The 27,139-nt window shown below is 34.3% G+C and overlaps 1 protein-coding gene across 3 annotated transcripts in view; it reads left to right on the top strand.

The window, feature by feature from the left end:
• LOC110993127 (protein bunched, class 1/class 3/D/E isoforms) overlaps positions 1-27,139 on the top strand; it is a 133,971-nt gene that overhangs the window by 78,888 nt on the left and 27,944 nt on the right. Inside the window, exon 1 of one of the 3 annotated variants that reach the window (XM_045632495.1) lies at positions 19,158-19,644. The exons of the other annotated variants lie outside the window; for them this stretch is intronic. Within the exon in view, the coding sequence (XP_045488451.1) occupies positions 19,502-19,644 (143 nt within the window). The 5' untranslated portion in view covers positions 19,158-19,501. Of the gene's footprint in view, positions 1-19,157; positions 19,645-27,139 lie in introns of those variants that run through there. 3 annotated transcript variants of the gene reach the window in all.

Here is a 27,139-nt window from a genome sequence, read left to right as displayed (position 1 = left end):
TTAAATAATTTATTCATGTCTTTTGTTGTTTACTATTTCAAAGTTTTGATTTTAGTAAGATTTGGATGATAAGACTGTACGTAAGATACCATTTCACGCGTATGTAGACACTTGTGCAAATAACATGTGCAAATCATATTTTAAATTACCAACATTATTAAGAAATATTAGAGGGAAACATAAGAAGAATCTTAGGTACATTATTACATTTAATTTCATAAACTAGACTGTTATTTACTTAAATCGTTTGTACATAACATAATAATTTATATGTTGCATTGCAATGATCACTGGTTACGGAATATCTCCGCGTTTCTAATCGCGCTCCTCTCATATGAAACATTTATTTCATCTATCGTAATAAAGTTATGTATAAGGTTTTCAGCCAGTTAAAAAAAGCCAGTTTATGCTTCCTGTAATTAAAGTACATATTTTTTCATTAACACGCGATGCAACATTATACTATAGTAAAAGGTACAATGAAAAAAGTTGTGTCAAATTGCTTAAAGTTTAAAAGCTAATAGTCTGTCCTGGCTAAGAGCGATCAGGCAGTTAAAGGAAAAACATCATTGATATTAGATAGATATGACCTCCATTTTGAAAGGGGATTCTCATTCCAATAATAATAAAAAAAAATAAAGTAACAAACTAATTGTAATATTTTTTAAGAGAAATTAGACCAAGGACAATTATATAAGTTTTTCTTTGTACGCCGTTAAACACAGCAGTTTAATATTATTGTGATAATTGCATGTTTCTATGCACAGTAGATAAATAATTGCCACGTGTAACTACAGAGATAGTGTAATGCCCTTGATTCCCGCGGTAATTGTGGAAAGTTTTGTTTGTGGTGTTGCTATTTTGCTATAAAACGATTTTATTCTTTTACAGGTAAGGCAATGTCTTCCAAGCGGGTGACACATTTTCGCAGGAGGTACGTTAGCAATCCATCAAATCTAGCATGAGTGACTTAAGGAGGGCGAGAGGCCAACGCCCTAAATAACGAAACTTAAAATCTTGACTATTTTGAAACATTTGTGTGTTTTGAGCAGTGGACGTTGGGCAAACATGCCGGTCATCCACCTTGGTTTTAAGATTTGAATTAGTCATAAACTAATATTTGACGTGTTGAGTATGCAGTGTGATGCGGTCGTATGATTTATATAAACCGCATACTGATAAAATTTTGACAATCATCACTTGTTACTCATCTGTTAGAATCATACATATTTGTTTAGGCTTTGCTTTATGAAAATTTCCTATGAATCCACCTGTCGACTAGCCTGCCTGTTTGACAGTTTTTTATGCGCTACTACTATGTAACCAGCTATCCACGGAAGTATTATCGAATCAAATCTACTTTTGATCCATCAAGTAAAGAGGGTATAAATTCTCAATAGACCAGCTGGAATGCACTTGGGAGCCTTCTGGCTATGTCAGTGTTAATGGGCGATGGTCACAAGTACACATGTCAGAAGTGAAACTTCTTTGTAAATGTATTATTACTAAGGTAAAATACCCAATAGATGATCATTTAAATCATGTACCAGTATATGATCACTCCATGTATTTGTATATCTATTCACACTGTTTACACAATGTATACGTGATAATGATATAAATAAATAAAAATCTGGGTTTACTGCACAAGACGTTATGCAATTCTGGCCAACTACAAAACGAATATATCAACCAATAGCGTGTATAATTTCCCAACCTCCCTTTTTTACTCTCTCTCTCTCTCTCCATTGGTCTCAATCGCTCTCTTCCTTCGACAAAAACGCTGCACATCTTCGTGACGTTCCGTATAAAACTTAACTTCATGCGACTAAAGAATCACTTATTTATTTTTTTATTTATTTATTCGGAAACCAAACAGAAACATCCTTATACTAAAAACAAAGTCAAAAATAAAACACAAAACAAACACACCAGATGCATCCACAATAGGTTACACTTATACAACCATATGATACAAAAAAAAATGATACTATCAGATCTATCTATCTAGATACCATATGATACTTAAAAAACCAACAGATTAAATAGGTATTCTATCTCTATATTTGGTAGTTGGTGAAAGACCATATGCCTTGAATTAAGTAGTTGACATCATAATCAAACATAAAAATCAGTATGCGGTATTTTAATAAAGGCAGCATTAATTTTTCCTCGGAGCGTCGATAACCTGCTGTAATTGGTAAAGAGGTCACGTAACATACGATAAACTCGCGCCGGCAGCCATTTTTGTGGAACCACTTATCTTCGTTTGTTTACATGCGAACGGGTGGTATTGGCTAGCCCTGATAACGATGTTTTGCAGAACATAACAATAAACCATTTATAATATACATTAAGCGCTGGGATTATTCATAATCGTGTCACTTTGAACGATACATAACCTGCATACGAATAAAAAAACTTTAACGTCAACGCGTAGAATGTGCGATAGTTGCTATAATCGCGGATCAAAATGGCATATAAGGTCTTAGGGTCACCTGTTGTATGACGATTGACGTCAAAGCAATCATTCCATCAGCATTACTCGTATTATTATTTATCGTTAACTAATTGCTTACAAGACAATCTAGTAGAAGAGTTATAAACCATAGATTAGGATATGTCGCGATACAGGTTAAAATAGTTTGGGCTGAATTGTCAAGGCCGCCTCTCAGGCAAATAGTCTATTAAAAAAATATCGGACGATCTAAGTGCCTTGTATATCGATTGTTACCTTCAAAACATTTTTGTAAACCGATGTGTTAACCTCCGTTGAATGGTTATCACCAGGAGAGGAGCACGTGCCGATAACCTACATCTCGCACTGTTTACATCTTTGTCGCCCAAATAGTTACGTAAGATCACTATTTGTCTGTGCATTACTTATGTTCATTCACAAGCGTGCCACTTTAGCTTATCAGTTCAAGGATTGTTAAATTCCGCGCTGTGTCCTCGATACGGTACTGATAGTGGTTACTGACGTGTTATACCTCATTTGGATGATTATAGACAATAATTGATTTGCCCGTTCTTTAATTGACGCCAATTAATTGTACCCACGTTAATTTACATTCACTTTTGTTTCGTGTTATCTATTTTTTACAACAGGAGGCCGGATGCTCACCTGTCTCACAACGCGGCCCATGGACACTCAATGGCAGAAGGCTCGCGAATACGTTGCCTGCCTTTTAACATTTGTTAAGCACTTTTCATGAAGGTCTTAAAATATCTAGACAGAAAGATAAATATGCTTTTTATATGCATCGTCAGAGCATCCATTCGATTTATGTAAGTGATCTAAAACCGAGACGCGTGGGATTTTCTTGTTCTCAAAAGCCGGTTCCAACTTTATTTTGCGTTTAGCAATATTTTATTATGCGATGTTTGAATTCGTGAAGATCTAACACATTGAATTTATGTCAAATTCTGCAAGTATTACACCACCAATTATTTAATTCGTTACGTTATTTTTATATCCTCGTTGCTTCAACGAACTGGGTTTCTAAATACGTTTACAGCGAGGTAATCCAATTATGTTTTGATTCCGATTAAGCAAGGTACTAAGGATTATGTACTTAACCTACTTATTAGACCAAAGCATAATAACTTTAACCCGCCGTTGGAACATTATGACTGTGTCAATTTACAATTTAATTATCTCTATAAGTAATTACGTTGTGTTTCTAAACAAAATTTATTATGTTTACATGTTGAAATTTATGATTTGTGCGATTTGTGTAGGTATATTAATGTTTTATTGCGTATATACTGGGTTCGCACTTTTAACGATAATAAAGTTTTATATAACTATTTGCGAACCAATTCGACTTAGGGTCCTTCAAGAAAAGAGCGTACCAATTCTTAAAAGGCCGGCAATGCACTTGCGAGCCCTCTGGCATTGAGAGTGTCCATGGGCGGCGGTATCACTTAACATCAGGTGAGCTTCTTGCCCGTTTGCCCCCTGTTCTATAAAAAAAAAATATATCTATAAGTCATTCGCGATCTGATTATATTGACCTGACTGAATTTTAAAATATTTAATGTTCTATAATTTTAAAATTCTATAATATTTTTTTTTAATTAAACTATTGCATCATAATACTGCAGCTCACACCCAATGTGTAAACCACAACCTTCTATGATGTCATACATAACGTCACCTATACAAAATAAGGATGTCTTCATTATTATTAGTTTCCTTTTGGAGATTTAGTATTCGGCTCACTTTTATACCTGTTTTGCCTTATAGCGACTTTCCTCTATTTGGCTTTGTAAAAGTTCTGATTTACTGTATTTGAGTCGCACTATCAAGGCAATCGAGTTGTATGCAGTTTAAAAGTTGCTGGCTGTGTGGTTTCTTAATGCGAGGTCATATTTTATTTCGTGTAATAACTTTTGTCATTTAAAAGTAACTAAATAAGATTAAATTGTCTAGATAAAATTTATGCGACAAAGTCTAATGAAGAAAATCGTGATTATTTGAGTCACATTATTCACTGATCATCAGTTTTGCTTGTACTGAGGAATTACGTCACCAACCACGACTCAGTCGCTTTTTATATAACGTGCTAAAGCATATCTTCCGTCTCGTTTCCTCGCGTGAATTGTCCCTTCGCTTATCTCTTTTTCCTCGCCGCGGCGACAGGCTGTCTGGTGGCTTGCGGGCGGCCATCGCGTAAACAAAGCACCACTTCATGAACGCTGGACATATTTTCACCGCAGTTCATACAGTTACCCTTATTGTTTAGCAATTGTTGAGCCGTGTGAGACCGTGAATTTATCGTTAATATCATGGCTCATACGGAATTCCGGTTCCGGGAGCAAACTAATAACAATGCCCTTATTATTAAGGGAAATAAGTAATTTTGAACTTAAAGACATTTAACCGCTTAAACGTTATTTCCCTTTCCAATGACAATCATTTCATAATTTCCCTGTAATTTTTATTATTATTCATATCAGCGAAATCTGATAGACACGAATTGTAAAATATTTATGCCAACGAATACATTAGCAAATCTTTATCGGTTGTGTTCGTGCCAAGAGTGACAGTTTACGTTTAATAATTTTAAGATTGTTAAACGTAATCCTCTTGCAGTAGGCCTCCAGTTCTTAAAGCAATTGATGGGCTTCTATATGATTTACAATTACCTTTTTACAAGGCGTCGTGAACACGTGTAGGTCAGTTATAATTGTTACACATGTTTTTAAAGTAAACCAAAATTATTTTGGTAGCTCTCGGACACCGCGTCGTCGATAATATCAGTGCAATGCGGTGGTCCTGTTTGAGATTGCACGAAATAAATTACGTCAACACTTTACGAGCGTGTTTATGACTGTTTAGATTTCACCGTGGCCTGATCAATTGAATAAAATTCATGGTTAATCTAAGATAGGCGCCGCGGCTGGCGCGTATTTGTTTATTGGAATCCAGTACTGGCTCTGCTGCTAATCTTATATCTTTATATATATATTTTATATATTGTATATATATATAATCGGCTGCAACGATTTTCATGAAATTTAGTTTACGGGTTTCGGGGGCGATTAATCGATCTTGCTAGCTAGGAATGATGATGATTTTTTTCTTGAAATAACCAGTTCATATTTTTTTTATTATTCTGTCCGTAAGATTGAAAAATATTATTCATATTTCGTCATTTTATTAGTATGTAATTCGTACTTAAATATAATTTTCAAAAAACACAATTTATAATATAAAAAAATATCAGTCGGTCATCCAGGTACTAATATCATAAGCGATAAAATCCTTTTACAATTAACAGAAATAAGCAATGACTCAATATAATAAGCGTTCTTACCATCGTTAGCCAAAAACAAAAGCTACATAATGGTATGCAAAAAAAAGTTTAATTTTAAACCTTATTATTTGGGAACTAAGTGCAATATATGTTTATTGTGACTTCACGCTCTGAATTTATTTGGTAGCAAACAAGAAAAGCAGTCGCCAAGTCCTAAAAATATCGAGTTTACTTACAGTTAGGTACTTGTATTAAATTAGAACATTCAAATTCGTTTCTTGCGCTCTTGAATATAATTATACGGTTATTATACCGTAATGTTTTATTTTAGATATTGTATCAGTTATATATTTATTATATTATGTGGCCGGTTAGTAGCAACCAAAAAGTAGTGTAATAATAGGTTAAGATTACTAACGATAGGGTGCAAACGACCCTAGTGGTCGTCCAAAATGGGCAGTCATCGTAGCCCATGGATACATTTGCAGTGGATACAGCATGGGTGCAGTGCCGCCCTTCGAAGGACGAGTATGATCTCTTTTTAAACAATGCAGATCGCATCTTCCAGTCTCATTACTGTGAAATATTACCTAACATTTGAATCGAGAAGTATAATACCTACATGTGTACCTTTGTTGAGAGCCAAGCAAAGTATTTGTATAGTACATGCCAAATGCGAACAAAAAACAATTCATCTTAATATTATCATTAGCGAGGTAGCGAGTAAAAAACGATGACATCACGATTATTTTAGCTTAAGTGGTGGATTCGTTATTGTAACCAGTTCTCGTACGCTAAAGAATTGAGAACATTTAATCGTCTGATAATACAGTTAACTCTACAAAATCCGACCTACATTTCTCAGGCCACACAGCAGATACTGTAATTTTAAATCGAACTATAACAAGTCCGCAATAAATAAAACGCGAAATCAATAGAACAATTTCTTTTCTAGTTTAAACAAATTATAACGGTTTCGATTGTTGATCTGTTTGTTCCGCATAAAATAATAATATTTTAATCATCTATTCATCTTTAAAAGTTTTTATACAGACAAGATATTCGTATCAGAGATTAAAATTGTCTTTTAAATTCACAAAAGTACTTAATCGTGCTTGTGAACAAGCTCATTGTTACTTTGTTAAAAGCGGAAAACTAAAAGTCTATTGATTATGGATATTTGACGTAGTATTTTGCCGATGAGTGTTAATTAATTCTATTTCAATGTTAATAATAATGTTCATAGGACACAAAGAACGGAAGCATTTTAGGCATGACATATGTGCTATGCGACAATGTTTCGATTTTGGACGGCGTTAGACAATGGGCAATTTGCGTTACCATTACGATTCATCGTGTAAACATTAATTACATCTGAATATACATTATTCTTCCACGCCAGTAACTATATCGTAATACCTCATATTACAGAGATTTTGTAAACAAAATGCAACTATTTTTAGATCCGGTAATAAATGCTTTAAAACTCACTTCGATGATGGAAGTCAATAATTTAAAAACAATATATAAATATAATCCCTTTATTCAAAAGCTTTAAAGTACATTCTTGATTTATTAATAATATGTTATAATCGTTGCAGCTTTGGTAAAAGTTGGTTCAACTCTTGGGGCCCGTTAAGGTTCAGCGTTGTCATGTCAAATTTCACATAATTCATCATCGTGAACTGCGCAAATTCATTGGTAAATTTTTTGTTCGACTTTTTTAGCAGCCATACAACGAAACGAAAGTTGCCGAACCAAACTGGTTGGTTTTTATGAACCTTTTTTACCATGGAAGCTGTACAATGTAAAAATGTTTACCATGAGCTGCGCTGTTCGCCATGAGTTTGTTATTGATTGGTCTGAGTATGATTGATTAAAGTGTTCGATGTTTTGTTTTATTAAATATGGGTTTTCTCTGTATGTTCTTAGAGTGAATACAAATTTAGTCTTACATATTATACCCTTCATCTTAATTTTACTCCTTTTTCTGGAAGAATTCAGTTCTAGTACATCTAATTCATTCAACCATCGCTTTATTAAATATGATGACTGTTTGTTTATTTTAAGTTAATGAACAGGCAATATGTTGCATGATACCAACAAGGTGGCAATGAACTTCAAAATTTGTTCACGAGTTCCTATTGCAATGTTTAATATTCTTTTGTAGTTCGTTAAGCGATAACCAATCTTGTTTCTTTCGTTCTGCGTTACGAATAATAACAATAGGTGTAAGTTTGGACGATGATGTCAGGCCTGCTATAAGTCCGAACCCGTTCTCTAACCTTTCACAGTTCATATGTTGTTTAATAGGTATGAGGATTAACCTTTATGAAATTGGATACAGTTGCAAGACTGGTGCGTCTAGTGCTTCATTTACGTTTTCTTTGATAATTTTAGTTAAGAAAGCATACAATGTAATTTTCATATTTATATAGACGAGTTGGTTTCTCCCTCCTGTTGGCGGGCGGTAGTTGGTACAGGGACGCTGTATGATTTTTATTTCGGAGGCCAAGAAACTTTTTGGGTCGCAGAGCCGGCTGAGTAAGTAAGTATAGAAGAGTTATAATGGGTATACGATATATTCATGACTGTCATGCGCTACTGTGATTTGAAATTTTTTAAAGCTGGCGTCCACGAAACTGAATATACCTATTCATAGTATAATTATTTCGTCCTGACTAGAATTAATCTCTATTTCAAAGGATGGTTTACTAAAATAAATCTGACAAATAATTTTGCCTAATGCGGTATTCATGCTCGTTAAATCGAAATTTCTCATATGAAACAGCTCGATGGCTGTTTAGTAATTTGGCACGAAACGCATTTACTCTTACAGCCGAGCGTTCAGACCTTGAAATTACGACGATTTATTATTGTAATATCCCGCCATGAGAATTATTTGGAGAACTGAATCCATCACGAAAATGATTGAAATTACTCAGACATTGCCCTTACACGTTTAAGGTTTTTTCCGTTCCCGAAATTATATTGCACACTTTTATTTTTTATACATCGTCTTCGGCCGTAAACTCAAGATGGCCGAACTCCTTCAGTGCAATGTCCTGTGAGGTTGGCCGTAAATAATAACCCGCAATTTATATAAAACTGTGCGTATGATAATGAATGCTTTCTTCACGATTTTTAGTATCACTGTACCTGGTTTATACTGGCAGTTGAGTATTGTAATAAAAAGTTTTATTGCTTCCTTTAGTTGACCCGAATTCTCTAGTCATTTCACAACCTGACCAGCATCAGGAGACTTGTGTAATTTTTATATCCTCATTCGTAGGGTCAAACTTGGTCTTTCAACGTCAGCTTTGCCACTATCTTTATACCTGGCATTATCTACATACTTTATTGTCTCTTCGCCGATTATCTTAACGCTCAAAATGTTACACAAACATATTGTGCAACAAAAATAAAGTCAAATATTTGCGTAAATACTTAGCATTTTACGTAATAATTATATAAGGAAAATTATATTGTTGTAGATGATAAATGCTTTTACAAGTTGTGCATTTGTATGTATTCTTGGGCATTGTTAATATGAACGTGCAATCGTCAAGCATTATACTAAGCCAAGGTGTGAAGGTAGCGCGTGGGTGAATGCACGTGGCGAGTTGCTACTGCATTTATGCTTTTACATGGATTATAACTCAGTCTTGATAAAACATATGCATTATAGCTATACTTTTTACTATATATGATGAAAATTTAAGAATTTTACATAACACACACACACATAAACGATTGAGATGCAACATTTTACAATCACTAGAAGTTCTAGAACAAGATTATTAAAAGCCATCCCATCTCCATTGACGTGTTACAAATCCATTCTAGTCTCATGTCATTCGAGATGTTTTGTTAATCTGACGAATTCATTAGCGGCAGCTCTATTTATTTTAAACACGGCTTCCTCACAGTGTACTGTTACGGGCCTAAACATTTTGACGTGTTCTCATCAGCGTTGTGTTCTTAGAAGACACTTTCGTGTTAATAACCTCTCGATATAAATAAAATGTTACTTCGAGTCCTCTTTTAGTTTCGTTGATCAAAGAGCTCGCTACGGTGACTTTCAAAGTGACGCTCGTCCTAATTGATCGGCTTGCTTTCGCCCTTGTCTGACCGATGATTAGTTTGGTGTTGCTATCGCAACTATCGCTACATCAATATAATCAACAGGGGTACCCTTGATCTTTATGTTAAAACAAAGGTACAAGTTTTTGCTGCCGTTAGTCAAGATAAGATAGTGGAATTTTATTAAGAAAAATATACCACAAAGGCTTGAAACCCATATAAGGTGTTCGTGAAATGTAGTGTAATACCCTTTCTTGACGTTTCCCACTGCAAAAAAATTGCAGCAAAAATAATTTGAAATCAATATAAAATCTTAACATTTTAAAACACAGAAGTCTTCCCCATCCTTTGTCTCATAAGACAATTGAATTTTATTGCTTATAAAATGAAAAAGCATACGTTAAACATACAGGAAAATTAAAGTTCATAAAATCTTTATTTCGCTTTAAAACGCGACCATTCTAACGATAATCAGCTTTTGTTTCAATTTTAATTGATGTCGTCTCATGTCACTTGTCAGTTCTGAGAAAATTTCAGCATGAAGGTTTTCCCTTTGGCAACAGAACAGGTTAGTCATAGAAGATTAAACAAGATTTCTTGATATAATATGACTGGCCGGAAAAATAATCTGCGTTTCATTTGACATGGTCCTAATTAGCGGACTCTGAAGAAGAAATTTAAAAGCAAAAGCTAACTGTGAATTGACTCTTTTATCTGTTAAAATAATATTCAAAAAATATATTAGTATAATCAACAAGTATGTAAAAACAAGTTGTATTTATATATAGTTTAACCCAAGTTGCAAAAATTGCATACATCTGATTTAATTTTAAGTATGAGTTTAAGCAATTATTTGAAGTATGAAACATGACATAACGTCTCTTATCTTCGCTTCTAGCTCATGATATTATCATCATTATCATCAATCTATATAACTCATTGTGGGCCTTAGCTTCCAGCCCACGTCCACTTCCCGCGTCCAACATCGAACCCCTATTGTTACGAGGTCTTTGACAACTCCATCCCACCAACGCAGCCTCTGTCTACCTACTATTGGTTGTGAGCTCAGTTAGAACCTTAGGGTCCTGTCGTCGGCCATTCGGAGCACATGTACTTGAGGCTGTCACCGTCGTCGCAAACTCACTCATTTTATAGAAATCAGAGAAAAAACGATACAGAAACGAAAAATAGTAACATAAACATAAGATGCTTTATATACGGGCGCACCTTTTACGTCTCGTCTTACCTTTAAATCGTCAAAACATCATTTAAATAATTGTTTATCGTCGCGTTAAATGTATGTTAAACCTACTCAATCATTCTCAATATAGCGAGGTTAATATCTGTCTCGGTATTAACAAATGGACTCGCTAAGCGCGATTAGTGAACTACCGCTATTTGATTAATCGTGAATGAGTGAACTATCTCTGAACGTTGCTGATGCATATGTTATGCCAACGAATTCCACAAATGCCTGATTAGTAGTTCCCGTCTGCAGCCTAATGTCATTGAAGTATGGTGATTTCTGGCTTGTCTGTGGTTTCATTTTGTCTACTATTGTATAATTTTATTATTTAATTTTGAGAGACAATGAAGCCTATACACTTCATGTTATTCGTTGAGAATTTAGTGTGCTTCTTATTGTTATGTAATGTATTGTATGTGGACTCTGTTTCCGCGCTTAGACGCTCAATAGGTCCGTTGTATGTGTGTATTTTATGTTTAAAATATGATGATTTATTGTTTAGTTCTTTTTTTTGTATTAAGTCGTGTGTAGAAAGGAAAACGTCTGTCGGCTCCGCTGGTTAAATACATGACCTTTTCTTGAACATGGGTATTTTTTAAAAACGTAAATAGGCTTTATGTTATTTATATTTATTTATTTATTGTATAAATAATCTTAATAGTAGAAGTTTGTATGGTGGAAACATAAACTGGACACAGTTTTACTGTCCACCAGGACGTCGAAAATATTTAGCTAATTATAATTAACTTAATAAAGTGACATAATATACAACAAAACACTTTTACCCTCAAACATTGCACAAACAACGCACTAAAACAATCGAAACAAGTATAAGTATAAGTAACATTGTATTTTCAAAGACAACGTATTTATTATGTTAAAAGTTAAATGTCAAAAATCATTTATTCATATAGGTAACACAATGTTAACAACAAAACAAACTGTACCTTTGAACGTCAAAAAAAGAGCTTAAATGCTTCTAATTTTACATTTACTGCCAGTTCTCAAATCAAGGTCGTAAACGGAAGAGAAGAACTGACAATAAACTCCGCCACTCTTTTTAACTTTAATTCTTACAGTGAAGTGAAACAGGAGAGTTGCTTGTTTCTAAAAATTTAGAAATCAAATGCTTATTTGAATTTTATATTTTCAATCCACAATGGATCTGTGTTGACCTCATTCATTTTTTAATCGTAAAAGGAAAAGACGGCATTAGTGAATTGTTATGCTTCGACTGTTTTTAAAGTTATTTAAACCACAATAATATAAATATTTCCTTATTATGCAAATTCAATTCATCAATTTCATGTATTATTTAAATATTACTGGTTCGTATTTTCGATAGCGCGTAGATACTCTATGTACCTACGGCTAATTTTACTTACAAAAATGTAATAATAGCTAGAAAAGCTCTTAAATTTGAATAGTTATATATATAGTATAGTAGAACAGTGAAACAATTAAATATTAACCCTTGCAAATATTTTTTTTTTTCAAAATATTTTGCGTTCAGATTCTGAAAGTTAGTACTAAGTATTAGTAGTAATAAATTTAACCTAACCAGCCAGGAAGCTTTCCAAGCTTATTTACCCGTATAAGGATTTCTATACGGCTAAAATTAAAATTATTTTAATTCTTAGTAACGCTTCACATATAACCCGACTACTGAGAATCCCGATTCATCGTCTCGGTTTAATTGTAAACGCATGATAAACAAACGTGAGAAATTACTTCGCATTCTAATTCTCACAAACATTCCGCTTACACTTGTAATAGTACCTAGCCTTGAAAGTCTGCGGCTGTTTTGGGTTTGTCGTAGGTCATGGATTATGTGACCAAAAATCGGCACTGTTGCTTATGTCGAAATGAGCCTTGAGCCTTGTTTATAAGTGTTGGTCTAGTGGTGTCTATGAGACATAAGACATTCTATGTGTAAGCTCGTACGATGAAAGAAATCGTAGGAAGGAAACCAGAATTCATCGAATCTAAAACCCCTACGTTTGCTCATTCTATTCCATCGCGGGCCTGCGTTTGTGAAATAAAATATCAAAGATTCGTTCAAGACCCATATTGGCGCTACTGGATTATTGTTATTGTAATCTGTGAATTACACTCAAACCGAAACAATCTAGTTAAGAAACCAGGGTGGTTTGGCTGCGAGCCGAATTTAATAATATTTTTTTTAGCGCTGAAACGTTGATTCTGATGTCATGTCTTCGCCACTGAAAAATATCGAGAAACAAACATAGAAAATTGTATACAATCGATTATAAATTATATACGTAGTACCTAAGAAGTATGGAATGACTATAATTTGTCATGACCCATTGAAATTATTCATTAAAAACTATTCGGATTTTAATTGAAAAGTCTGTTAGAAAAATGAAATAAGGCTTAGCTCTAAGTAACAGCCAGCGTCAACTAGTGTATATATATACAGTTGTCATTTAATGAAATAGGTACAGCGTAAACCACAACAATGTTGTAGAGTTCTCATAAAGAGATGTTTACTTAGCAACGTTGGCACTTCACGTCTTAAACTAGGCACACAAACAAACACAGTTCTCGCTTGAACTGTTGTTTCAAGGGTCAGCTAACAAGTCAACATTGGACTTAGGAGTTATAAGATTTTACTTATTGTTCATTGTGTTTGCTTTAATCAAGTAATATTTTGATCTTATGAAAATTTTACACAGTTTTTGTTTGAAAAAATAAAATATGGATATCTTGAAGTTCTATAGCCAAAAAATCAAATGTGCGTTTGCAAAAATCCAATTGCGTAGCGTTGGTAACAATACCAACGCTTTCTGAGTTTTTTTTTTGGAGTTAGAGAACAGAAAGTTTAGAAAATCTTTTTCTGACTGGTAGCCACTCTCATAATTTATATTAGCTACTATAGATACTAAACCTTTAATTATTATTTCAAAATGAAGTTGGTGAAAACATGATCAGGCGTCAGTGGCACACGCAGTAATCAGATTGCTGATAAAATGCTTTCCGACATTGGTGTAGAATTTTAATTACTTGATACATTCTATCTGATGATACTTCGCCTTCTAATCGTGGAGTTAAGTCGTATTTGTTGCCATAGTTATGTTTTTATAACCTACAAAAACGTAGAAACCATGGTAAGTAGCCTACTTACAGCTATCTAATAAAATTTTCCCTTCGTCTATTATCGGGCTTTTGTACTGAATATTCTAAGATTCATCACCTAGCTTCTAGGCCGCTTAAAGAAAATTTTTCATAGTCCTAGTGTTTTCTTTTTGACGGCAAGTTCAAACCATGTGTCGATAGCTGCTAGTACCTCCTTCTTGAAGGGGGTACATGGTATCTTTGTTTTATAATATGGTAATGTAAGTTGGAGCAACATAAGATTGTCATCAATCAACACGTAAAAAGTATCCATCAACCATGTGCATGCATGATGGTGGATGAAGGGTATCAGATCTGTCGCAGGTGGAAATCCGTGAGAAACTGTTTTAAAGGTTCCTCGTTTATTAAAATTGTTCTCTGAGTAGTTGTTTATCATACACATATAACTCGTCAGAATACATATACAACCGCAAATAGCAGTCACAAACTATTGATTTTATTTATTAAATTTTTACAATGTATTCTTCAAATAATGTTGGAGGTCCCATAGCTAATTCTGAAAGTTGAAAGCACCCCCGATGACAAAGGGTCGAATTAGAAATATTAACTAGCAAAGCTACGGCTCAATTGAATTTATTCGAGACAACGAATTTCAGTAGGACAACAAAGGCGTCTGAATACTTTCGATTGATCCAAAGGGCCGTTAAACTTTGGATCGTTGCACTGTGTCTGGGATTTATGTATCTATTTAAGAAGTTATTTTATAAGAACTTTAAGATCTATCTAGTTTAAATTATCAATTTAAATTAGATAGATCTTAAAGTTTAATCAAATTTATAATTTGCCACATTCTAACAATACAAACTAATTTCTTGCAATACTATAGAAGGATTTTACTAAAGTATACATTAATGAGACAACTTTGCGTTTGTTAAGCGAAAAGCTTTAGTTCGAGTTCACAATTAAAGATTATATTACAGGAAAGCTTTACTCCGAACTAACGATAAGTACCAAACGGATAAAAGACCTGATAATTTGTATCTGTGCGAAATTGCCCTTAATGTGACAAATAGCACATTGAGGCAGGAGCGGTGATATTGCACACGATTACTCGTAATGAGAATAATGATGAAAGCTTGCGCCATAGATCAGCGCGTGCTTTGCCGATTGCGGGAAATTGGACTTGCGTAAGTACAGTAGCCGAGACGGGGTAAACGCCATAGCCATTGAGATAAACAGTTTGCACCGCCATGGTGATATTATCGTTACAGGCCCTCTTGTCACAGTTGGTTATGTAAATGATTGTTTCTAGTTCTATCTTTTCGTGTTGACCTTAAATATGCCGAGTATTGTAATTCAATTTTTTTACTCCAGTTCCGTTCAAGTATAACATAAGCAGACTCCAGTTTTTATAAGAGTCCTAGAAAATAAAATTCATTTTCAAGCATAGACAATGCGTGGGTAATATGTGTAAAAAAATAAAATAATGACTGTCGAACGATGTCACTAAATATGAAAATCAAAGACGCCCACATGTATAGCACTATAGGGGTGCTTACGAAATACTTAAACATTATATTACAGGAATGAAAATCATAATTATATGCAGCATGGGGTAGGTAGGTCATGAAAAATATTTAAATACCACGTGGGGCCAACAGTGTTTTTTTAACAAATCTTAATAATAGCCTGAGAGGAATAGGCAAACAGCTTAGTACATTTATCAGTCTTGCAGCTCTTCGGCGGAACAAGTTATGATATGAGAGTTAAGTAACTTCAATCTTAATAGAGATCTACTGAATACTTAACCTAACTTCTAGATAATCATTTAAGCTTTTTAAATCCAATCACATATGTGCAGCAGTGAGAATTAAATTTTATTTCCTGTTGTCGATTCACGAATCACGTTATTCAAAGTTACGATTCACGCCAACTTTGAGACTCCATAGCGCTGATTACAAATGCAACTTAGTAATTTTCTCGACTCACGAATGCGATCAGTGATCACACAAGGTGTGTTTGTGCTGCCAGTGGCGGAGGCAAAGCGTGATGTGGTATGGGGTTTTGGGCCCATAACTGCTGTAATGCCGCTCAATGCCAGTTAGCAACATCGATCATTGCTCTCATATTCACAATTAATTTACTTATAGTATTTTTTTTTAAATTAAGGTACTTAGTAGAATAGACGAGAAGAAAAAACCTTCGCCGCACTTTTTAACAACAGCGTTTCTCGCCGTTCTAGTTGTATTGGTTGGCTAATATCGATCATTACATTAATAGTAACCATCAATTTATTTTTATTTTTTTAATTAAGGTAGTAGAATGGACGAGATGACAAAACCTTCGCTACGCTTTTTAACTACAGCGTTTCTTGCCGTCGTAGTTGTATTGGTTGGCCTATAATCAGTAATTTTTATAACAACTAGCACAATAAAGTCATATTAGGCGTATTAATAGCCCCATTTTTTAGTAGAATGGACGATGTGACCTTCGCTATGCTTTTAACTACAGGGTTTTTTGCCATCGTATTTGTATTGGTTGGCCTATAATCAGTAATTTTTATAAACAACTAACATAATAAAACCATATTAGGAGTATTTGTATCCCCCATAGACTTGGGGCCCTTGCATGCCCTCGGATGAAATGCTTAGGTACGCCTCTGTATATGTTGCTGCACGAAGCTCATTATTACCATTATCTGTATATTCGCTATTCAGAATATGTAAATGTTTTTCTGGGTTAACGATAAGTGTAAATAGTTGCTAATAGAATAGTATTTGTTGCAATGTACAGAAATATTAATTTATTTATTAAATCCGAACAAGTATTTTTTTCCATGGCGCAGTATGCAATTTACATAATTTCGTATTGTTCTCAGCTGTCTTGTGTTTTCATAATTTAAACGTATATAATTTACCTAACTACATTGTACATTATGTGCTTGAATATTATAAATGACTATTGTAATTTCTTCCTCAATAAATAAAATCTGCTGTTGTAGATACGTTATTTCTGTGGTAATTATTTTATACCGTGTCGTGATAAATTCACGATTTGTGTTTACAATTATTATTGCTTTGCACTTAGCAAAGGTCTTGGCTTCTGATCATAATATTTTCACGATACTATGTTGTATTTTATCTACGCCTGAATGTATTATGAATATAAACAGTGATTTAAGTTAAAAAATACGATTAAAATTAAATAGAAACATGGGCTATAGGTACCGTATTTATAAAGATTCCTTAAAACCATTGCAACTATGTCCGTAGATATTTATAAAATTTGTACTATAATAGTACCTCGTTCTTCTATACTTACGAAACTTTTAAGCTGATGTCTTAGGAATCAGTGTAGCGATATTTATATAACACAAAAGGGGCTGAATACTTTCCCTTTTAAGAACGTTCTGTAACGTAATTAATTTGAATTAAAATTTCCTTTATGCGTGACCTAAAAAATCGTGACATTTACGATGCATCATACGCTTGCTCCGTATCCTCAATACTTATCAAGACAGATGTTCCAATTAATTTTCTCATTGTTTACCTCTGCGTATGGTCAGGATTTTCCTTATCTTTTTTTCGGTGTAATTCCTGACTCACTTGTATTCCCTGTAATCGAGTAGGACGTTATCGTCAGGGTTAAATTGTCTTCTTAGAAGTTGACTGCCCTGTTTTCTATTACAATACAGCTTTGTAAGCCGTCAATGTATGAGACCTTATTGTAGTCGTGCTTATAATCGTTCATTAGTTTTAGTTTTTAATTATTAACACATATTATATTAATATTTTCTATGTATTTTTATAATATCTTAAAATGTTTTGTTCTTTTAATATGATCGATACCTAGAACAGACTTGAGTTTCGGTGCACAAAATCAGTATTTACTCTGATCCAGCATAAAATTTTGTATACCTACTTATATTTTTTTAAAAGAGCGAGTTTGCTAATCTTGCCGCGTACAAATTTTTTGAATAAGTCTATTAGGTATGAGGGTGTGCAATTAGTCAATTACCATCTAAAATTCGCAAAATTGATGTGTTTGACAAACTCAAAAAGGGCAGTAAAGATGAATGTTAGAGTGAACACAGTTGACTAAAATTGAGACGGCTAATGGCGACGTATATCTCGCTCGTATATACATATATTTTTTTGTAAGTAGAAATAAAGTTCTTTAAACATTATAATCATAACACTAAAAACTGTTTGTCTAGAGTTTTTTATTATCTACTTATATCTTTGAATATCTTTAAAATTAAATGTACATGATATTTTTCTAGCACCAATTACTTATGAACATAAAAAACCTATTTGAATGATTTCACCGCAATGAAAAGTATTTTTTTAATGATCACTCGTTACTTGGCGAACGAAGTTCGCGTGGGGACATTGACCGTGGATCTACTATTTAGGGTTTCGTATTTCATGTGCGTTGCTCATGATTATTAATAGTCATCTATTTTATTATATTATAATGATTGTATTGTCCGTAATAAAGATATGCAATAAATATTTCCACATTTAACAATGATATTATCACTTCAATCGTGACTTTTATCGATAAAACGATAGTGTACACTTTGTAATTATCAGGACTCCAGTAATTATTACAATGAAAGTATTGTTCAAGTATCGATTTATTTTAGTTATCAGCTACATTTTTACTGTTTATGTCTGTTTCAAAGATCAAATTTACTGCATTAGCTTAATGTAAAAATCTAAACTTTTGGATTTGCGTACAAAAACGTTACAAAAGTTTTTTTTTTTTTTAAAGAAAGTTACGGTATCCTTTAGTGGCTTTATGGCTATCGCATCTTCAGCATGTAAATCGTGGTGTTTACGGTGCGTACGAGCGGAACGTATAGATAGTGTGTGGTGAGCGGATATCGGGCTGAGCGCGACCACGCCACAGGCACGTCCAGTCAGAGTGCCGCCGCGCCGATAGACGCACGCGTCGCACGTGCATCCCATAAAATTGCCAAAGGCATTTTATAACTTAAAGAGACTGAAAAAAACCAGCGATGTCGCTTTGCATGTACTTGTTCTGCCCGTGGTTCTTTCTCGTTATCTACCTCGCGTTCCTCATGCTGGACGTGTAACGCGCGAACTAGCGTCGCGAACACAACGCAGGCGCGAGGAACGCGATCGATATCGTATTGTGGCCGGCGTCCGCCCGGCTCTCGTCCGAGCGACTTGCGGAGACGCGGTGTGCCGCCAGGCGCCGCTGGTGCCGGCCGGTGGTTGAGCGCGAAGGCTTCTGTGCAGGCCTCACGATCGCTCCTCACTCGGCAGGCGAGCGGCCGCGGACCGCCATGAGCGCGGCTACGCCGGAGGTGCGCGGCCCGCCGCCGGACTCGGCGTCACCATCCATAGCTCTGCCCAGGATCAAGCCAGAACTTGGCCTCAACGATGCCACCCTATTTGCCGTGTATTGTTTCATTAAAAACTTTATCGGGTAAGTCATGTTTTTGTTGTTTCAAATCTGAATAGAAACGCCCTGACAACGTGGTAGCCATTGATGGCCACTAGTTATTACACGGCATGGCGCAGTTATTGTAATACTGTAGACTTTTAAATTTTGAAAACTTAAACACTGACGTAATAACGTATGGTTATAGAAGGAGAAGCATGTATTCAATTCTACAATTTGTTACTGTATTTAAATTATGTAAGTCACTCTAATGTACATGAAATCTGTTTTAACTCTTGTCTCTTGGTATGTAGCAAATATTGATTATTCATTATCATCGTGTAGCAAATGTCAAGTTTAAACCTTGGGTGCTACCAACATTTCTAATTAACCCTGATTCTAATGTATCTCTGATAGCTGATACCTAGAATATATGCATAAATATGTGTAGTATTAAGAATTGAGTTTGAATCTATTTAGTCTTTGATTTTTGTTACTTTGTTTCTGAACAGACTGAAGTATTTGATACTATAGGAAAATGTTGCGATGTCTGTGGATTATTTGATAATTATTATTATTAGACACTCAAAACTGAGTATATAATTCCGGCACTATTTCATCTAGAAAATTAAACTACGACGTTGTACTAATTGTTAGCTAAATATCTAGAGAGAATAGTATGTTATGTAAAAGAGATTTTATTCTAGTGAATCCTTAAGTAATTCCTTTAAAAGATTCTAATTACAATATTTGTTTGTTATATACATCGAGTTGTACACTACCCTGGTTATTTGCACTACACCGAAGCAAAAATTCTGTGTAATAAGTTTTTTAATGGAATATAATATATATTTCCTATTAAGTTTCTTTTATCGTTAAATACCTACACTGTTTCACCTATTTTTGTTACACAATATTTACTGTAGTAAAAATCATACGAGTTACATAGTAATATGTACGAACACTCATGAAATAATGACTATGCTAATTGTATTAATTGCTAAAAATAACCGCTAAGTAACATTTTAGTCCGGATTCGACGATTTCTGCCTAACACGTCTTATGTATAAACTGATATAATCGGGTCATTACATATTATTATCGGTAGAATAAAATGTCAGGAGAAAATCTAGCAAAGTTTCGTGTATTTTAAAATCGGGAACGTAAACGATTTAACTTTCAAATCGCTGAGTGGAAATGTTCTTTGTTTGAAATTTTCATTCACAAGAAATGTAAAGGCTGGTTTTCATCAAAGTATCGGGCGAAATAAACTGTGTAATTCAAGGTGAAACAACCGGTATATTTAGCTAGCACTGTGAACTTTTAACAAGTAATAATGCAAGGCTATCGTATGATTTATGAATGTTCTTATTAAATTGTACAAAAATAGGCGGTTGTGAAATTTTAAATGAGTTTCGTTAATGATTTCGTAATTGATTATGGGGTAGGATTCAGCGTTGAGAGTTAACGCGAACTATGACATTCGTGTGTTAAAATGAAATACGTATCATATATACATATTATGGTGTCATAGTAAATTTTATAAGGGTGACATGCTGCATTCCTTATTACGTATTCCATTACTGTGACCAAGTATTAATTGTACAAATGTGAAAAGTACAGCCAGAGTTTGTACGCACCACAGTTGTGAAAGTCACGCACCACCGGGCTAAGGGCAAGTCTCCGAACCCAATAATTAATCCACAATCTCAGATTGAAACTGAGATCAGACCGTGACAGTCGATAGATCTCCTATCTGCATCCAAATAACGAAAGCCTACGAAGACAATCCATTTTTGGCGACGGATAGAATGCCATCTCTTCTTTACACTTATATTTGATATATTATAAAAAGTAAATGCCATTTTCATACAAAGGTCTATCCATATTCACCGATCCGACCTACCGTGGATAGCCTGTGTTGACAGATAGCTTTTACAGTCCGTCGATTGGTTATTGGCACAATTTTATCAATATTTGGATTAAGATGTTTATCTCAGATGGTAAAAAATGGAAAGAGTTATGTTATTGGGTTTGCCGTTAAAGACACACGAATAGCCATCACGCAAAGTCTACAAAGACTGCTAAAATCTCCAATTAAATCTACAATCTTCAAATAGTCGTAACGAATTTTGTTAAACTAGTTACTAATAACGTTTGTTATTTTTGTTTATTTTTTATGCAAATGATACGAGCGACCTTGAATTAGTCGGTCATCCATTTTTATGACTCAATTAGCATCTATTTAACAATGCTAACTAAAATTGAAACCAGTGTATAAATTACATACTAATTTAAATTCACCCCATTTTATTTTAACATGTCATGCTATTTTAAAACAATACACCTGTATACGTTAGACTAAAATAACACAAGATCTGTGTTGGCCTAGTGGCTTTACCGTTCGACTCTCATCCCTGAGGTCGTAGGTTCGATCCCCGACTGTCCACCAATGGACTTTCTTTCTATGTGCGCATTTAACATTCGCTCGAACGGTGAAGGAAAACATCGTGAAAAAACTGGCTTGCCTTGGATCCAAAAACTGAGGGCGTGCATCAGGCACGAAAGGGTGAACCCACTTGCCTATTAGATTAACTAATGATCATGAATCAAATACAGACATCTGAGGCCGAGACCTAAAAAGGTGGTACCGGTATTGACTTATTTGTTTTTTTTTTAATAACACAAACTGAACTTAACACTGTGAAGTTAGTTACGCCGTATCGTCTATTCGAGCCCGCTTGTGAAGCGATGGATTTATTGTGTGCGCGTAAATTGAGGAATTGAAAGTTTTTAATTTTAATAACAACAATTTATATAATACAAAGTAAAGATCTCTCTCTGATCACCAATTCGTCTAAAAATTTAAATTATAGTTAAAAGATGCAGCAAAGATCTAAAAGAGTTGTCGTGTTTTATTTTTTTATAAGCAGCCAAACCTTTGAAACACCTTAGTTGCAATGAATTTTTCATCAGTTTAGATAACGTCGTTAACATGAGCCTTGAGTGCTTGAATGTTAAGTAAACTCCACGCCCATGATTGCTCACCTTCTAGGGCGTTTTTCTGTTACACACCTATGGAGAATATTTGCTGAAAACATATACAGTTAAAGTTATCATAATATGCAACCTACGCTAATATCTAATCGTAACATATATAATTTTATTTGGCATAGTTAAAAAGTAAAAAGAAGTATTGATATTGAATAAAAAAAGTATTTAATGTCTAATTGTCTAATATTAAAGTATTGACAACCAAACTCTACATAGTACCACTTGTAAGACCTTCGTGAACTTTCTTATTATGTTAGAGTTAATAATCTGTTATAGGAAGCCGTGATAACGTTTCTAATCTGTGGATAATTTGTGGTTAATAAAGGGCAGTTAATATCTACGTGCCGAACTTAGGAGAAAGTCATCGTTTAGAAAGTTTGCTTTTGTTTTCATGTTCACCAGTTGTTCGATCATGTAACGAGAAGAGAATAGACAAAGACAAATTAAAATACTCCACAACCACTCCTTATCGATTGCATTGACCGACTTGGCAACGCGTAGCTCTCTGTTCATCGTACACGTAATTAATCCAAGTTACCTCTGAATATTCATTTACAGCTAGAGATAATTATGCACACTATAGCAACATGCTTTAAAAAAACTAATCCGTCACACCTATGCACATACAAGTTAAAACCTTAGCAGTTAACCGAATGCAATTACAGATAATTACTTTGAAACTTTCCCGCCCCATCTTCGTGTAAATGTTGACGCACAGTACTCAATAGATGAGTTTAGGATGCAAGATATTGCTTTGTTGCATTCGCAATCATCACTTTCACAACAAAGAAAGCGAAAGTCGATGGCGCCCGTTCCCTTGCGGTCAGATTAACTCGGACCGACGCTAATTCCTCTTGTTTATCATTTCATACAAATGGCTGCCCACTAATCCGTTGATTTCTCTCGACCTTCATAGTGTTCATTTGTAACTTGAATGTATTTTGCAAAAAGGACATAAAAGTATTACATAAGGTACGTTATAAAACATGTCACGAGTTGCATAATAATAACATCGACATTATGCAGCGATTTTATCATACCACGTATCAATCTTGTCCATAGCTCTTAGTTTATCTAACTATACTCTATTGATGTTTGTTTAATTATCTACTCGGAGCATTTCTGTCATCGGCATGTACTTATGTAATACAATCCTTGTAATTAAATTAGATTTCATTAACAAAATTCTTCTATATTTTTTCAGTACACGACTGGATTTTAGTATTCACTTTTTCTTTGCTAGTTTCAAATTTTGTATGATCTAATGTGATTGATGTGTGTAAAATTTGTGAAGTTATATTTCCTTGTATATTTTAAGCATACATGCTGTTAGACTTATGGATAATAAACAAATTTTTATCGTTAATTGAGCGAAAAAAGTGCGACTTAAGTTAATTTTTGTAGACTTGCTTCATATATTTGAATATGTTTTTAAGGTACCCGACATATTATATATGGTATATAAAGTAAAGTCCGGAAACGATCGAACAAAATGCAATTAACAATTTAATAAATTACTTTGACTTTGTGTTCTATTAATTTTTCGTCAAGTTATAAATTTATTTCATAGTCTACTTCAATTCTTTATAGTCAATGCGTTTCACAATTATTAATGTATCCGGTTCTACTTTGGACATATATTTTTATAAATAGCCAACGCTTTGTGAACAACGCACATTACGTGATATGTTATTATAAAATATTACATAGTGAAATGTGTACTCAGATTCCAGTTTTTATTTATTGATTTTACAAAATTTTCCACTTGTAATTAAGGTTATTTTTGTAATAGTTTAATTTCCTTCAAGTGGAACTACGGAAATAAAAAAAAGTGTAAGTTCTAGTTTGGCGTAACAAGATACAAATCTTTCTTTGTAGAACGATACTAACAATAGAAAAATGGTATTTAAAATATTATAAAAAACCTAAAATGTTGACTATAGCTTCAGAGTGTCGATGTTTTGTGACGGTGTGCGCGCGTTTCTATTTACTCTCATCTTTACCCCAACGCGCAAGTAGTTAAAGTTAAGAAGTAAAACTTCAAAAATATTTATTTACTAATCTTAAATTTTGTGCAGAGATGGACGATCACGAACCTTTAATTGTTATTTATTTTTATAATAATAATCCAGTGGGGCTACAACTCTATATACGACTCGGCCGCAGATTGCATCCGTTTCGTTGAAAATATTAATTTTATTCTGTGCTTTGACACATGTCATTAATTTTTCATATGCCAGTTGCCTCACGACGTTTGCCCTCGCAGTAAGAGTGTTAGAACACACAACCAGCGATCATTGCTTATATGATTTTTATAAGAAGAAAGTTATTCTTCACAGAGCACATTTAGCATATCGACGAACGAAATAAAGACCTGACTAAACGAGTCGTATCATATGATTATTTAAATGCCAGTAACACTTACACATAACCGGTAAAGTGCATAACTTAGGTAATTAATACGATGCACCGATAACAGCACGTTAGACGAATCGTTTGCTGTCGGTTCTCGCAACGATGCGTTTCGATAGCAGAGATAGTGCGTGTCATTACACCGTACGTAACAGCGTTGCGTAACTTGCGTTGTTATATCACATCGTTAGTATCATTTTGTTCCCTATCGCCCTGATTTTGTTGATTGCATTGGAAAATGATAATCAATGTTCCTATTTCGATAATAACACGTGCACGGTGTCTTTGTTACAGTGTTTGTTACCATGGTAACCATTTTATATGGATTTAACTATGGTTACAAATACCTTATGATTTTACTTAGCCTAAGTTTTTAGTGTATACCAGAGACTTCGGATTTCGGAAATTGTAACTTTTAAGGGTTTTCTGTGATTCACAAGTTTTTAATAAAAAAATAGGGGTTGATCGTAGAGGCTTAGTATGTTGTCCGATTCGCAGACTTGACCGATATGCATACAAAATTTTACGAAAATCGGTCGAGCTATTTCAGAGGAGTTTCAATACAAACACCGTGACACGTAATATTATATTATATTAGACTCTAAATATTCCTGATGAACATGATCAGATAATGATAATTGTTTACACGGATTAAACAATCATGGTAATGTTGCAATTTATATAATCTTTTGTATTCTATGTAAGATTTCGTATAAAATCTGAATGTCACAAAATTTGGTGGCAATGAACGAAATGTATGCAATCAACGTTGCACTCGAACCTTGCACCGCTTTGCATACAAAAAGCCTGTTTCGTGCCTTTAGTGTATTGGCTTTTGTTCATTTTTTGTAAGTTTATAATTGTTGGGTTTCATATTCAATTGGCAAGAACAAAGTATTATATGTTTTAAAGCAAAGAAAACTTTTGAACTAAAATATAGTTAAGGGATGTTTGTTATTGATAAATATATTACGTATCATTATAACTTATCACACACATGTCAAGGTTGAAACTGAAACTAATTACCTAAGTTCACTCTGATTATATAATTCGTAATCCTGAATATCCGCGAGTCGCTTCACTTGAAGGCATATTCAGATCACGATACACGAAACTTCATTTTCAAGTGCAACAGTTTAAGATATTTAATTTTAAATGGCCTTTTACGGTTTCACTACTGACTGCATACATTTGTCGTTAATTAACTTCCTTTACTCTTTGCTTTTTGTTGTAATTGTATGTATGAATATTGATTACACAGCAACAACTTGCCGATTAGCCTGTCTTCTCATCTCGCATATTGATTGACGCGTAGCCACAAGGCACCAGCTATGGCGCCACCCTTCCCAACCCTCGTTTACCGTACGGGAAGAGGGACGCGCGCACTCAGTTTGTACATAGCGCTGCTTCATAGTGAACGTTTGTTTTACAATTTTTTAAGTGATTGTTAAGTGTTGAAACTTCTGTAACAGAAAACGATACTCTAATAACCTGGAGGACCATCTGAAGTACCGTCTGTAAGTGTTGCATTGGGTTTAGCTGAATTAGGTCAAGCTTTAATCGCGTCCTTCACCCAATTCTTTAACAGGACAGTAAACTATATTGTATCCGAATAAGGTGCTAATTAATATGAATTACAGTGTCGTTACGACCTGTGCGGTATGAATGTTGGCCGACTTAATTGACACCAAAAAATAGGTCAGGTATGACAGGGCTATTGTTAACTTGCAGTTTTTCACGTCAAGTGAAACCAATCAATTGTCTTAAAATGGGACTCGGATGAAGGCAATTATTAATTATTTAAGAGGAATCTCATTAACTTATCGGTTAACTTGCAAACACAACTTTACAATGTCGTAAGTGTCGATTAAAAGTGGACATTCATTCCGTCAACTTTCAACGATTCGCTACGATCGGTCATTCCTATCCATCCAGGAAATCGCGGATACTTCCTTTATACATTGTGCTAACGTCGGAAGCATTAGGCTCTATGCTTGTCGATTACACTCTGTAATATACTGATCTAATCTTGTCAATTCACGATATCGGTGAAAGTTTGATTCTAACACTAGAA

Source organism: Pieris rapae, chromosome 20 (assembly GCF_905147795.1).
Source record: "Pieris rapae chromosome 20, ilPieRapa1.1, whole genome shotgun sequence".
NCBI lineage: Eukaryota > Metazoa > Arthropoda > Insecta > Lepidoptera > Pieridae > Pieris > Pieris rapae.
Note: the sequence above shows the minus strand (reverse complement) of the source record. Positions and strands in the feature narration are given on the sequence as shown.